The sequence below is a fragment of the Zonotrichia leucophrys genome, chromosome 21 (genome assembly GCF_028769735.1).
Source record: "Zonotrichia leucophrys gambelii isolate GWCS_2022_RI chromosome 21, RI_Zleu_2.0, whole genome shotgun sequence".
Lineage (NCBI taxonomy): Eukaryota > Metazoa > Chordata > Aves > Passeriformes > Passerellidae > Zonotrichia > Zonotrichia leucophrys.
The window spans coordinates 1,778,148-1,791,266 of NC_088190.1; the positions used below are offsets into that span (position 1 = coordinate 1,778,148).

Genomic DNA, 13,119 nt, shown 5'->3' on the forward strand with positions numbered 1-13,119 from the left:
AAATCTTGTGGGATAAATGGGACAAAAAAGAGATTTTTTGGAGGTCTAGATGGACAAAGTGACAAGGTAAATTAGTGTTGTTATTTAAATTATTTAAAAAAGATTATATAAAGTGTATAAAAAATAAAAGTATTTAAATAGAGCATTAAAAATACAGCAATCTGTGGATAATGGACAAAAGAGATTTTGGTCTAAGGACAAGTGACTGTAAATGTTATATTAAAGTATTTAAAAAGTTATAAAATTAGTATTTAAAAAATACAATCTGTGGGTAATAGTTTATAAAGTGACAGATAATAAAAAACTCAAAAGGTGTCCCTAGAGTACACAAATACCTCTGGGTCAACACCATGGAGATCTCCTGCCCAGCCTCAAGCTCAGCTCTGAAACCACCAACATTTCTCTCCTCCATCCCCTGCTCTCCCTTTTCTGCTCCCCACACTTTCATTTACAGGGGTTTATTTCTGCAAACACACAAGAAACACGAGGGGTTTCGCTTCTTTCTGCAGCACTGGTGACTGAGAAGGGCTACAAATGGAAAAAAGTGCAATTTTCTGTCCCTCCCTGCCCTCTGGTGCAGTTATGAGTCACTGTACATTTATTTTGAAGATTCAAGTTTTGATTCTGCTGGATGTGAAGAGAGACATAATATGTACAGAAGAAATTGCAGTGCTAAAAAATTCATGTTTCAATTTGAACTTTTCTTCCGTGGTTTCATTTTCTTTCTCTTTGGAACAGCTCTGCTGGATCACACACATTAAAACCTTCACCTCTAATTGCTGTAAAGTCCCTGATTCTTCCATGGTTTCGTATTCTTTCTCTTTGGAACAGCTCTGCTGGATCACACACATTAAAACCTTGGATCACACACATTAAAACCTTCACCTGTAAAGTCCCTGAAGTTTGCATGATCTCACATAAAACAAATCTGAAATTTCTGACATTCAACACATAAAAAATTTGTGCCTGCAAGGCCCATGACCCATTTAAAATGATTTCCTGAATAGCTGGAATGAGTTCCTCACATGGAATTTCATGTTTTGTACCTTGCTGAGTGGTAGTGTCAGTTTTTACACTATTTATGCCCCAGGTACAATAAAATATTCTAAAAACATTTCTTGCAACAACTGGGGTACAGGAAAGGGAAAATACCTGCAGAGAGCCATTAGTCTGGAGCTTTTATTAAATATTATTCAGCTTTTATTAAATATTATTCAGCTTTTAATAAACAGCTGGACACATCCAGTGTAGTGAATCAGCAGGTGTTTGTGGAAATGAAAAATGTAAAAATGAACAATTCCTACAAGACAATGGGTTTTGTTTTGACCTGGTAAAGTTACCCAGAAGATGGGGAAAAAATGAGGTTGGGTAAAAAAATTAAAGTTTAATAAGACAGACTGACAGACTAACAAACTGTCTCCTGAAAATGTGGAGCTGAAACTTTACAGGTTAATAATGACCTTAATTCAGGGAGTTGTTTCTGTTAATGCCATTAAGGCTGATGTGGATAAACTCCAATTTAAGACAGAGTGAGTGCCCAGATCTCAGCCCAAAGCCCATCACAAAGAGCCACCCAAGAGCCCCCGAGCATTTCCCCAAAGATCTCAGAGCTCACTGAGAATAATTCAGAAATCAAAAACCAGCCTGGACAGCACTGACTGGGACCACTGGAAATTATTATAATAATTTGTGCAGCTTCAGACATGAACTTCTGTCCACACTTTTATTTCACTGTTGTTTGTGGATCTCACACATTCTTATTAAATAGAATTTAATTAAATCTTCTTTTCAGTTTATTGTATGTTCCTTTCCAATGGCTGTAGGAAATATTTTTAAATATTAAAGCAGATGTAATAAATCCTGCAGTGCCACTGCACTCAGAGTGGGGAAGGAATTCAGGGCACAAATTATTAATTTTAATTTTAAAATTAAAATTATTAATTTTACCACATCCCTTTCCACAAGAGGTAGCAGGAAAATAACCAGCAACCCTTGCAGGTTACTTAAAAAATATCTTATGCCACAAAATCAATATAAAAAAACACCCCCAAACCAAGCAGGACTAAAGCACTGCTCACTCACTTTGAATACTAACAACTTGTAATTTGCATTATCACTACAAAGCTGGCAAATGAAAGTGTGCTTTAATATAAAAATGTGAAAATATTTCCTTCTTGGGGTGGGGAGTTATTAATTTAGGATGTCTTAAATTAGGCAATACAGATGTCAATACCTGCCTGCATTTTGGGGCTGACAATACCTCCTTCAGTAATATTAAAAAATATGGCAGTCTATTAAATAATGAGAGAAATAACTCCTGGAAGCAGCACAGGTGCAATTTAAGTTCTCTTACACCTCAATATCAAACTACAAATTTTAACATCAATATGAGAATTAAGTTTTTGCTACAGAGGTTGCAATATTTTAATTTCCCTGCTGCCACTAAGATTTCATGTTCATACTCTTAATGTCCTAAAAGTTAGTTTTCTACAACAAGGGATATGTGGTAGAAATTTATCAGCATTTTAGAACTTTTTATGGCCAGTAAGTGACACAGAGAACCTGAACTCAGTAACTCTCTTCCAAAGCCATCAGGGTATAACCAAGCAAACAGAAATGTGGAAATTGCTGAATTAAAAAGCTTGGCTCTAAGAGATTTACCCTTCTGCCTTCCTCCCCTGAGGGAGACCAAGGCCTGAGTCTGCATGCTCCATGAGAAAATATAAAATAAAAGATAAACTCATGCTGGTTTTGGCTGGGGTAGGGTTAACTCTGTCCCAATTTTGTAATTCCTCAGCTTTTTCTGCTGGAAAATTGGAACAAAGTGTTTAAAACCTGGTTAATTACAAAATATTCAAGCACAGGCTGGATGCTGGACCCCAGACTTTGTTTTCCAGCAGCACACAGAATTTGTGTCTTTAAGAGTCTTGCTATCCACTAACAAAATACCTTAAAATTTTGTAATTTTGTAATTCCTCAGTTTCTTCTGCTGGAAAATTGGAACAAAGTGTTTAAAACCTGGTTAATTACAAAATATTCAAGCACAGGCTGGATGCTGGACCCCAGACTTTGTTTTCCAGCAGCACACAGAATTTGTGTCTAAGAGTCTTGCTATCCACTAACAAAATACCTTAAAATTTTGTAATTTTGTAATTCCTCAGCTTCTTCTGCTGGAAAATTGGAACAAAGTGTTTAAAACCTGGTTAATTACAAAATATTCAAACAGAGGCTGAATGCAGGACCCCAGACTTTGTTTTCCAGCAGCACACAGCATTTGTGTTGTTTAAAGTCTTGCTATCCACTAACAAAATACCTTGAAATTTTGTAATTTTGTAATTCCTCAGCTTCTTCTGCTGGAAAATTGGAACAAAGTGTTTAAAACCTGGTTAATTACAAAATATTCAAGCAGAGGCTGGATGCTGGACCCCAGACTTTGTTTTCCAGCAGCACACAGAATTTGTGTCTTTTAGAGTCTTGCTATCCACTAACAAAATACCTTAAAATTTTGTAATTTTGTAATTCTTCTGCTGCAAAATTGGAACAAAGTGTTTAAAACCTGGTTAATTACAAAATATTCAAGCACAGGCTGAAGGCTGGACCTCAGACTTTGTTTTCCAGCAGCACACAGAATTTGTGTCTTTTAGAGTCTTGCTATCCACTAACAAAATACCTTAAAATTTTGTAATTTTGTAATTCTTCTGCTGGAAAACTGGAACAAAGTGTTTAAAACCTGGTTAATTACAAAATATTCAAGCACAGGCTGAATGCTGGACCCCAGACTTTGTTTTCCAGCAGCACACAGAATTTGTGTTGTTTAAAGTCTCGTCATCCACTAACAAAATACCTTAAAATTTCGTAATTTCTCAGCTTCTTCCTCTTTTAATCATGTGTTTTTTTCCAACTGCATTGCAACACACTGCCCTAAGGGGTGAGGCAGCCTGGCTTGGTGCCAACACAACATTTCCCTCAAGTTTACTGCAAACTGGCTGTTATTTCCTTTGCTTTGCCATTTATGCTACTGCTGCTGTAACTACAAAAGGTGCTAATAAAATTAAACGTTTTCTAAGTAAGGTTTTGTTGTTTTAAATTCCAATCTCGAGGGAGAACAGACTTTTAAAAACCACCCTGCCACGTTTGGCAAACACCAGTCACACAGGAAGTGATTTATTTCTGCAAAACCACGGGGGAAGGAAAGGGCCAGACATCAGAAGTAAATTTAACTTGGTCCTAAACACTCAGCTTTCAATTCCAACTCAGTCCCAGCATTATTAGAGGAAAAACAATGTCCTGTTTTCACAGAAAACATCCGATGCCAAGAGTGAGCGTGAAGTGCATGAAATGCTGTCACAGTAAGATGGCTGCCACACCAAATGCTTCTATTATTTATTCCTTTCAAAGCTTTTATTTTTATTTACATGCAGCACACAGCTTACACACAGTTGTTTCGCTTACTGTGCCATCAACGTGCGTTTCTAATGTGAATGTTTTTTTTGCATAACTTTAATAATGAAATAAACACCCTTATCATGTTCCTGCAGTGCAAAGGGGAGATTTAGGGACACGATTTCAGGCAGATCAGGTCTCTCCTGTCCATGTGTCTGTCCCAAGCCTCCCATCTCACCTCTGCAGCCAAGCTGAGAGCACTGGGAGTGCTAAACAGATTAACACTCATAATCTCAAAGACATTTAGCACTCTGAACCGAATGTTCTGGTTCTCCTGTGGGAGGAAAGGGTTCCCTTTCAGGGCACAGCGTGACTCAGTTTTGACAGAGTGTTAAAGGGTGGGAATGGACCTTAAACCCCAACCCATGGGCAGGGACACCTTCCACCACCCCAGGATGCTCCAAGCTCCATCTAAGCTTGCCTTGGACACTTGCAGGGATGGGACAGCCACAATCTCCTTGTGCCAGCGTCTCACCACCCTTTTTACCACACTAAAAAAAATATATTTTTCCTAATATCTAACCTAAATTTCCCCTCTTTCACTCTGTACCCATTACGCCTTGTCCTATCACTCCAGCTCTTGATGAAGAGTCCCTATCCGGCTTCCCTGTGGGCCCCTTCCAGATGGACTCAAGAATTAAAAAAAAAAAAAAAAAGAATTTAAAAAAAAAAAAAGAAGGGGAAAAAAGAAACCCAGGAAAAAGGGGAAAATTTAAGTTTCCACACGGGGAGACACAGGCCCGGCTCCACCCAAGTGCCCGGCCCGTGTTTCCAGCACTGAGGCCACAGCTCCGTCACGGAGGGCCGGGACCCCACCGCGGCCTGGAGCGGGGCACGGAGGAGACGACAGAAAAACGGGGTAAAAAGAGGATAAAAGGGGGGTGAAAAGGGCATACAAACAGGGTGGCAGCGAGGTGAAAAGCGGGTACAAGCGGGATGAAGGCAGGGTGAAGGCAAAGTGCTGCCCCGCAACCACGGGCCTGCCGGGCCGGGCCCCACAGCACGGCCCCATCCCTCCGCGCCTCCCTGACAGCGGAGCGCCGGCCGCACGGAGGGTGAAGCGGGCAGCAGCGGTTACCTGAGGATGTTGTGCGCCTCCATGCTGCGGTTCTGGTTGCTGGAGCACACCACGGCCACGCGGAGCGGCGCGGACGGCATGGCGGGCACGGCGCTGGGGCTGCCCGCGCCTCCCTCCCTCCCGGCCGCCGCTCCACAAAATGGCGGCGGCAGCGCGGCGGGCGGGGACGGGACGTGTCAGCAGGGCCCCGGCGCGGCCAACCGCGGCACGGCGCGGGGGAGGCGGAGCGGCTGCGGCCGCCGGCGGGGGAGTGCCGGGAGAAGGGAGCGGAGGGTGCTGGGCGAGAGCGGGCGGAGTGCGAGCTGTGGGAATCGTTGGGCGCAGCGTGGAGGGAGAGCGTTGTGCCGCCTCAACCCCGAGGGCGATAAATAATATATTAAAAAATGATATTTTTATAGATGTGATATCGATATATAGATAATGATGTATTTATAAGGTGTTGGTGCTCAGAGGAGGAGGAGCGTGAGGGCTTGTTCAGCCTGGAGGCGGCTGGCCTCATTGCAGTGTAGAACTTCGTGAGGGGAAGAGGAGGGACAGGCACTGATCTCTGTGGGGACCAGCGACAGCACCCCAGGAATGGCTGGAGCTGTGTAGATGCGTTATCGATGTACAGATATAGATAATGATGTATTTATTAGGTGTTGGTGCTCAGAGGAGGAGGAGCGTGAGGGCTTGTTCAGCCTCATTGCAATGTACAACTTCGTGAGGGGAAGAGCAGGGACAGACACTGAGCTCTGTGGGGAGCAGCGACAGGACCCTGGGAATGGCTGAAGCTGTGTCAGGGGAAATTTAGATTGGATTTTGGGAAATGTTCTTCCCCTAGAGGGTTCTGGCTCCTCAGGGAGTGGTCCCAGCCCCAAGAGCTCCAGGAGGGTTTGGATGCCGCCCTCAGGGATGCACAGGGTGGGATTTTGGGGTGTCTGGGCAGGGTGAGGGGCTTGGACTCTGATCTTTGCGGGTTTCTTCCAGCTTGGGATGTTCCATGGTTGTAAAGCTTCTCCTTCACCTCATCCAGGGAAGGGAACGGGGCTGGAGCCCCAGGAGCACCTGAAGGAGCTGGAAAGGGGCTCAGCCTGGAGAAAAGGAGGCTCAGGGGGGACATTGTGGTTCTGCACAACTCCTGACATGAGGGGACAGTGAGGGGATCGGCATTTCTGACATGAGGGGACAGCCAGAGGGGGATTGGGATTTCTGACATGAGGGGATCGGGATTCCTGACATGAGGGGACAGTGAGGGGGATCAGGATTTCTGACATGAGGGGATCGGGATTTCTGACATGAGGGGATCGGGATTCCTGACATGAGGGGACAGTGAGGGGGATCAGGATTTCTGACATGAGGGGATCGGGATTCCTGACATGAGGGGACAGTGAGGGGGATCAGGATTTCTGACATGAGGGGATCGGGATTTCTGACATGAGGGGACAGTGAGGGGGATCAGGATTTCTGACATGAGGGGACAGTGAGGGGGATCGGGATTTCTGACATGAGGGGATCAGGATTTCTGACATGAGGGGACAGTGAGGGGGATCGGGATTTCTGACATGAGGCGATCAGGATTTCTGACATGAGGGGATCGGGATTCCTGACATGAGGGGACAGCCAGAGGCGATCAGGATTTCTGTCATGAGGGGATGGCCAGAGAAGATCGGGATTTCTCCCAGGGAACCGGGGCAGGAGGACAGAGAACAGCCTCAGTTCCCTCAGGAGAGGTTCAAGGTTGAACATTAAGAAGATTTTTATCACATAAAGAGCGATGAGGCCTCCAGCGCTCCCACCACCAAAATGCCGTTCCGCGCCAATCCTTGAATCCCGCTGCCTCTCCGGGCTGTGGGATTAAAAAATCCATCAGAAAAGCGGGTTTTTAGGGCAAATCTCTCTCAGTTTGGCGCTAGATGGCAGCCGAATGCCGCGGCGGGGCTGGGAGGATGCCGGGGGAAGGGTTTGGATGCAGGATTGAGTCATCCCGGGGAGGAGAATTGGGCTGGACACCCTGGATGAGCCCTGTGCCCAGGGGGATCCACAGCGAACACAACACTGCCAACACTGGTAGGATTAAATATGGAATTCTGCATTCCAGGAGGAAATGCTGGCGCTTTCACTGCAAACTGCACAAATTAGAACGCCAAAACTAGGAGTTCTTTATGTTATTTACCCAAATATTTCACCAGACTGGTGAAATACGCTGGTTTCAGGATTGTTTTCTTGCATCCAGGTCAAAATTATCACGGTGCTCAGCCCAGCTCAATCCCATTTTTCTCTGAGGTTTTTGCCATTTTTTCCCTTTTTCCGCTTTGGTCTCCTTGCACTATTACAATGGCAGGAGCAGGTAATGGAGCAGGAGAAATACAGGAGATAAAGCAGAACATCAAAGGAACAAATCTATTCCCCAGTGAGGCAGGACTCTCACCTCAGTGCTTCCTAAAAATATTTTCTGCTCTCACATTGATATTTTTTTCCCTTTGTGCTTTCTGAGGATTTTTTTCCCCATTATCACCACAGAACTTCCAGCTCCCACAGCCACCATTCTCCTCCATGTAAAACCTCTCCCTCTCTTTTGTATTTTCCATCATCCATTAGGGTTATACCGTTATTATTATTATTATTTAGAGTATCCATTGTTACCTGCAGAAGACAGTCACGTTCCAAACTGTAAATTAAATTTCCATTTCCTCAGACTTGCATCAGTGTTACCACCTGAATTACCCAGTTATCTATAATCCAAACCTCTAGTAAATAAAATAAAGTATTCAGAGAATACATCTCTTATTTTCCAATTAATGCTGTCATAATTTTACAGTAAGCAATGGAATATTATTATGACCAGTTTGGGCAGACTCACTTTGAGTCAAGCAAGATCTTGAACCTTTAAATATTTATGGAATTTTCATTTCTTTTCATCATCCTCTTAATTTATTAAGTTCAATGCCAAGGTGGTACAAGGCTCGTTGTTTATACAGCTGGTTTTCACATCTGGCAATTCATGACAAGATGAGGAACAGAACAGTGACATTGCTTGACAAAAGGTGACAGAAATGCACAAAATCAGTGACACTCCAATGCTCCTGTGCTGAACTGGCTACAGCAAAAAAAAACCCTGAAACCTTTAAAAAACCAACATTTGTCTTAATGTTCTTCAAAACTGCCTTTTCTTCCAGCAGTCCATGTCCTTAGGGATAAAAACCCAAAAATGAGGCATCAGTGAGGTGCTTCAATCCAGCAAGGTAACAAACACAGAGCAGCTCGGCGGAGTCAGCTGCAGGTGAGAATGAAACACGGCAGGAATAACAAACAAAGGAAAATGGTGATGAAATTCAGACCTTCAGCTCCTCAGCCACTCCCAAGTTCTGGAAGAAGGGATTTTGTTCAGTACAAATACTGGGTATTATTAAGGATTCCACACATTTCCTATATTTACCCTCTACCACAAACGACTTTCACAAGGAAAAGCAAACAGGTCGTTCACCAGTGCTAAACATTTACACAAACAGATCACACTGAACCTGACAGTCCCTTTACAAAAGAGCCTTCCCCTACTTTTTTATTTTTTGCTCTAAGTGCACAGTTCCTAAGTGATAATAAATTAATTTTTTTGTGTTACAGCAGTCAACTACATACAAACAACACGTACTAAAATCTACCTCACTAAATACCTCTCTGAAGGTAACTACTTTGTGGATATATTAAATTTCAAGTAATGCTCAGCCCAAGTTGTTTGTTTTTGTTTTTGTTTTTTTTTAAGAAAACAATCAGACAAACCAACAACCACTAATTCCAGAGACAAGAACACGAGGGAGACACACTTAAAAACTACGAGGACTACAGGAACAGCTACTCCAAGAGAAATGGGACAAATTCTCAGCACTAAGGCACAATAGAATCAGTACTAGAGTATGGCTAAAACCTTACTTCACTACAGCATCAAGTGAGGAGTTACCAGGGAGTGTTCCTACGCTCAAAACACTCGGCTACAACATCAGTGAGTTCTGTGGTCAAGAAGCTTCTACCTTAGTGCAGCTGCTTTGCTAAAGGAGGGGATTTCAGGGGGCACTCACTTCTATCTTATAATTAAGGGTTGGTTCCTACTTGCTCAACGAAATGGAGTTTTCTTATTCAATTTATCCCTTTACCTGCACTCTTTGTGAAACTACAACGCGATTCTGATGGGAGAAAAGCAGGTGCTGGATGTTGATGGTCGAAAACCCTCGACCAGAAAACCCCCGTGGTTTTTGGACAGTGGCCCCAAAATTTGTGACCACCATAAAGCATGACAAAAAACCCACCTAAACCACGAAATTACGTGGGCTTTGGATCAAGCACACCCTTAGCTATGGGGTTTGTGGTCCCACCAGTCAGTCCTACTGAACTTTACACAACTTTACCCCACAGGAAAAAAATCAAGCACGGCTCTAAGACCAAGAGGTTTTAGGCTTAAAATAAGGGTGCTCTGGAGAGTCTTTCGAACAGGCCCTCGGTAGGATCAGCCGCTTGCCCTTAGAAACAGACGATTTCTGGCACTTGGGGACCTCTGCTATTGTGTTTTGATCCGCTGAGATGCCACGAGTTCACCACGAACGGCTCCGGCCGAGAAGCCACCGCAGGAGGAAGGAGAGCTCCGAGCTCCGCTGGGACCGCGCATCCGGCAGGTTTGGGCACAGCGCTGCCAGAACAGTCTGGAAAATCTCTTCCCGGAACGGGGGCTGCGGGAGCCGCCGGGCGCCGCATCATCATCATCATCATCATCATCACCACCATCACCATCACCATCGCCTCCCGCACTAGGCGCGGCGCGCAGCGGCCGCCCCGTGCCCTCCGCGGGCCAGCGCGGGGCTCATGAGGTTCTCGGTGATGTAGGCCACGAGCAGGCAGATGAAGACGAGCATCACGCAGATGGATCCCCCCACGGCCGTCATGGCCACCACGATGTCGCGCATGGCCGCGGGCTCCACGCGGAACTCCACGCACTGCGCGGGCGGCGCGGGGCGCGGCGGGGCGAAGCGCGGCTGCAGGCACAGGCGGTAGCGCACGCTGCCGTGCGCCTCGGCCAGCAGGTAATCGCGACACGCGGCCCCCAGCTCCACGCTGTCGCAGGGGAAGCGCGTGTAGGTGCCGTCCCAGGAGCAGTTGAGCGCGAAGCCGCGCAGGGCGGCGGCGGGGCGGGCGGGCGGCCCCCAGTGCCGCATGCCCCACTGCAGCAGCACGCTGCCGTTCCGCAGCACGTTGGCCACCAGCGCGCCGCCCGCGGAGCGGTGGGCGCGGCACGCCCGCGCCGAGCACTGGAAGCCGCGGGCCGGCGGGCGGAAGCACAGCCGCGCCCCCGCCGCCGCCGCCGCGGCGCCATCGCCGCCCACCTTGTAGGGGCACCACGGCTCGTCGGGGTCGGCGTTGGGCTCGGCCAGCCCGAGGCACAGCAGGGCGAGCAGAGGAGGCAGCAGGCTGGGCGGGCCGGGCATGCCGGCGGCCGCCGCCGCATGGAGCCGCGGAGAGGCGCGGAGCGCGGCGCCGGTGGATGCGCGGGGCTCGGCAGCCGCCGCGGGGCCGCCAATGGAGAGGCGGTGCCGCCGTTAACTCTCGCCGGGCTGCGGAGCACCCGCCCGATGCGGCCGCTGGTGGCCGCCCGGACGCGGCTCTCGGGGATCCGCGTGGAGCGCTGAGACCCCGCAAGGACCGGAACGGGGGATGCTGAGACCCCGCAGGGGCGGGTACCGGGGTGCTGAGACCCCACGGGGATGGGCACGGGGTGCTGAGACCCCGCAAGGACCGGAACGGGGGATGCTGAGACCCCACAAGGACCGGAACGGGGTGCTGAGACTCCGCAAGGACCGGCACAAGGGGATGCTGAGATCCCGCAGGGGCGGGTACCGGGGTGCTGAGACCCCACGGGGATGGGCACGGGGGTGCTGAGACCCCGCAAGGACCGGAACGGGGATGCTGAGACCCCACAAGGACACGCACAGGGGATGCTGAGATCCCACATGAGGGGGATGCTCAGACCTCGCAAGGATTGGCACAGGGATGCTCAGACCCCGCAAAGGTTGGCACAGGGATGCCGAGAACCCCCCAAATGTCTGTACAAGGATGCTGAGATCCCCCAAAGGTTGGCACAGGGATGCTCAGACCCCCAAGTATCGCACAGGGATTCCCAGACCCCCAAAGGTTGGCACAGGGATGCCGAGAACCCCCCAAATGTCTGTACAAGGATGCTGAGATCCCCCAAAGGTTGGCACAGGGATGCCAAGACCCCCCCCAAATGTCTGTACAAGGATGCTCAGACCCCCCAAAGGTTGGCACAGGTATGCTCAGACCCCCAAGTATCGGCACAGGGATGCTCAGACCCCCCAAAGGTTGGCACAGGGATGCCAAGACCCCCCCCAAATGTCTGTACAAGGATGCTGAGATCCCCCAAAGGTTGGCACAGGGATGCTCAGACCCCGCAAAGGTTGGCACAGGGATGCCAAGATCCCCCCAAATGTCTGTACAAGGATGCTCAGACCCCCCAAAGGTTGGCACAGGGGATGTGCAGCCTCTCCGTGCCTCCCCCGGGCTCTGTTGTGCCCACCGGGGTCACGTCCCTCCAGGGCTTGGGGGGCTGCTCAGTCCTGTCTCGGTCAAGTTGCAGATTTCATCTCAGACCAAAAAAAAAAAAAATTTTTAATTTGTCCGTAGTTTTGATCTGGTTTTACATAGCATCCTATTTTAATTTTTATAGCAGAACATAAGCATTTGTCTATATTTAACTTGTAAAATAGAATAATTAACATATGATTTTGTTAAAATCCTCAGAAATGTGCCTGAACACGTTGCTGTAGTTCTTCACTGTGTTACTTATTTAGAAACACATTGCAGTTTCCTGTGTGTGTTTCCTTTAAAAACAGCATTTGATTTATGTAACTTGAAAATACAACAAAAATAAGATCCCAAGACCTATTTTTATTTCACAGCCTGAACAAAACCAAACCCAAATCATACCTGGAAGGTGAGGCTTGCATATACACAAAGTATAATTTGTTTAAAAAATTTTGCTTTCTGATGCATTGAACACAAATGGTCTGACATCAGGGCACCTTTTCCTGTTGGATTTTTCAAGTGTGTGCTTCCTGAGGAAATCTTTAATTTACCAATATCAAGTATTTCAAGTTATTTCCACATCTAATTTTTCACCAGATTGAATGGGGGTGTCTGCTAGCCTATGGAAAGTTGTCAGGAATCTCCTTTGATAGCAAGAGGGATCAATAAAAAAATAAAATCAGCATAGAAAAGGATGCTGAAGGTGCAGTTATGGCTTGGAGAACACTCAGATACTGGAGCAGAAGAGGTGCTGTGCTGCTGAAGGCACTTCTTGGCAAATTTGCGTGTGGAATTCAGCCAGGATGCAAAACCTGGAGCTCTGACAGCCCTTCCTGAGCAAGGTGAGCGTGTTCAGGGAGTGGCTGGAGCCAAACCAAGATTTTCCTCCTTCAAACTTTGTGTCCTTCTGACAGCAATGATTGTTCCAGAGCTGTCACTGCTGTGTCCAGGGAGGAGATCTGGCACCAGCCTCTGTGGCTGCTTGTGATGGACAACTTGTGATGGACAATTTGTGATGGACAACTTGTGAT

The 13,119-nt window shown here is 47.2% G+C and overlaps 2 protein-coding genes across 2 annotated transcripts in view; both read right to left on the reverse strand.

Moving 5' to 3' along the window:
- The window catches only part of SSU72 (SSU72 homolog, RNA polymerase II CTD phosphatase), a 31,821-nt gene extending 26,132 nt beyond the window's left edge, over window positions 1-5,689 (reverse strand). The window contains exon 1 of the mRNA XM_064730875.1: window positions 5,522-5,689. Within this exon, the coding sequence (XP_064586945.1) occupies window positions 5,522-5,601 (80 nt within the window). The 5' untranslated portion in view covers window positions 5,602-5,689. The remainder of the gene's footprint in view (window positions 1-5,521) is intronic.
- Window positions 1-11,138, reverse strand: part of FNDC10 (fibronectin type III domain containing 10) — a 134,991-nt gene extending 123,853 nt beyond the window's left edge. Inside the window, exon 1 of the mRNA XM_064730561.1 lies at window positions 10,245-11,138. Within this exon, the coding sequence (XP_064586631.1) occupies window positions 10,300-10,974 (675 nt within the window). The 5' untranslated portion in view covers window positions 10,975-11,138 and the 3' untranslated portion in view covers window positions 10,245-10,299. The remainder of the gene's footprint in view (window positions 1-10,244) is intronic.
- Between the last annotated feature and the right edge of the window lie 1,981 nt (window positions 11,139-13,119).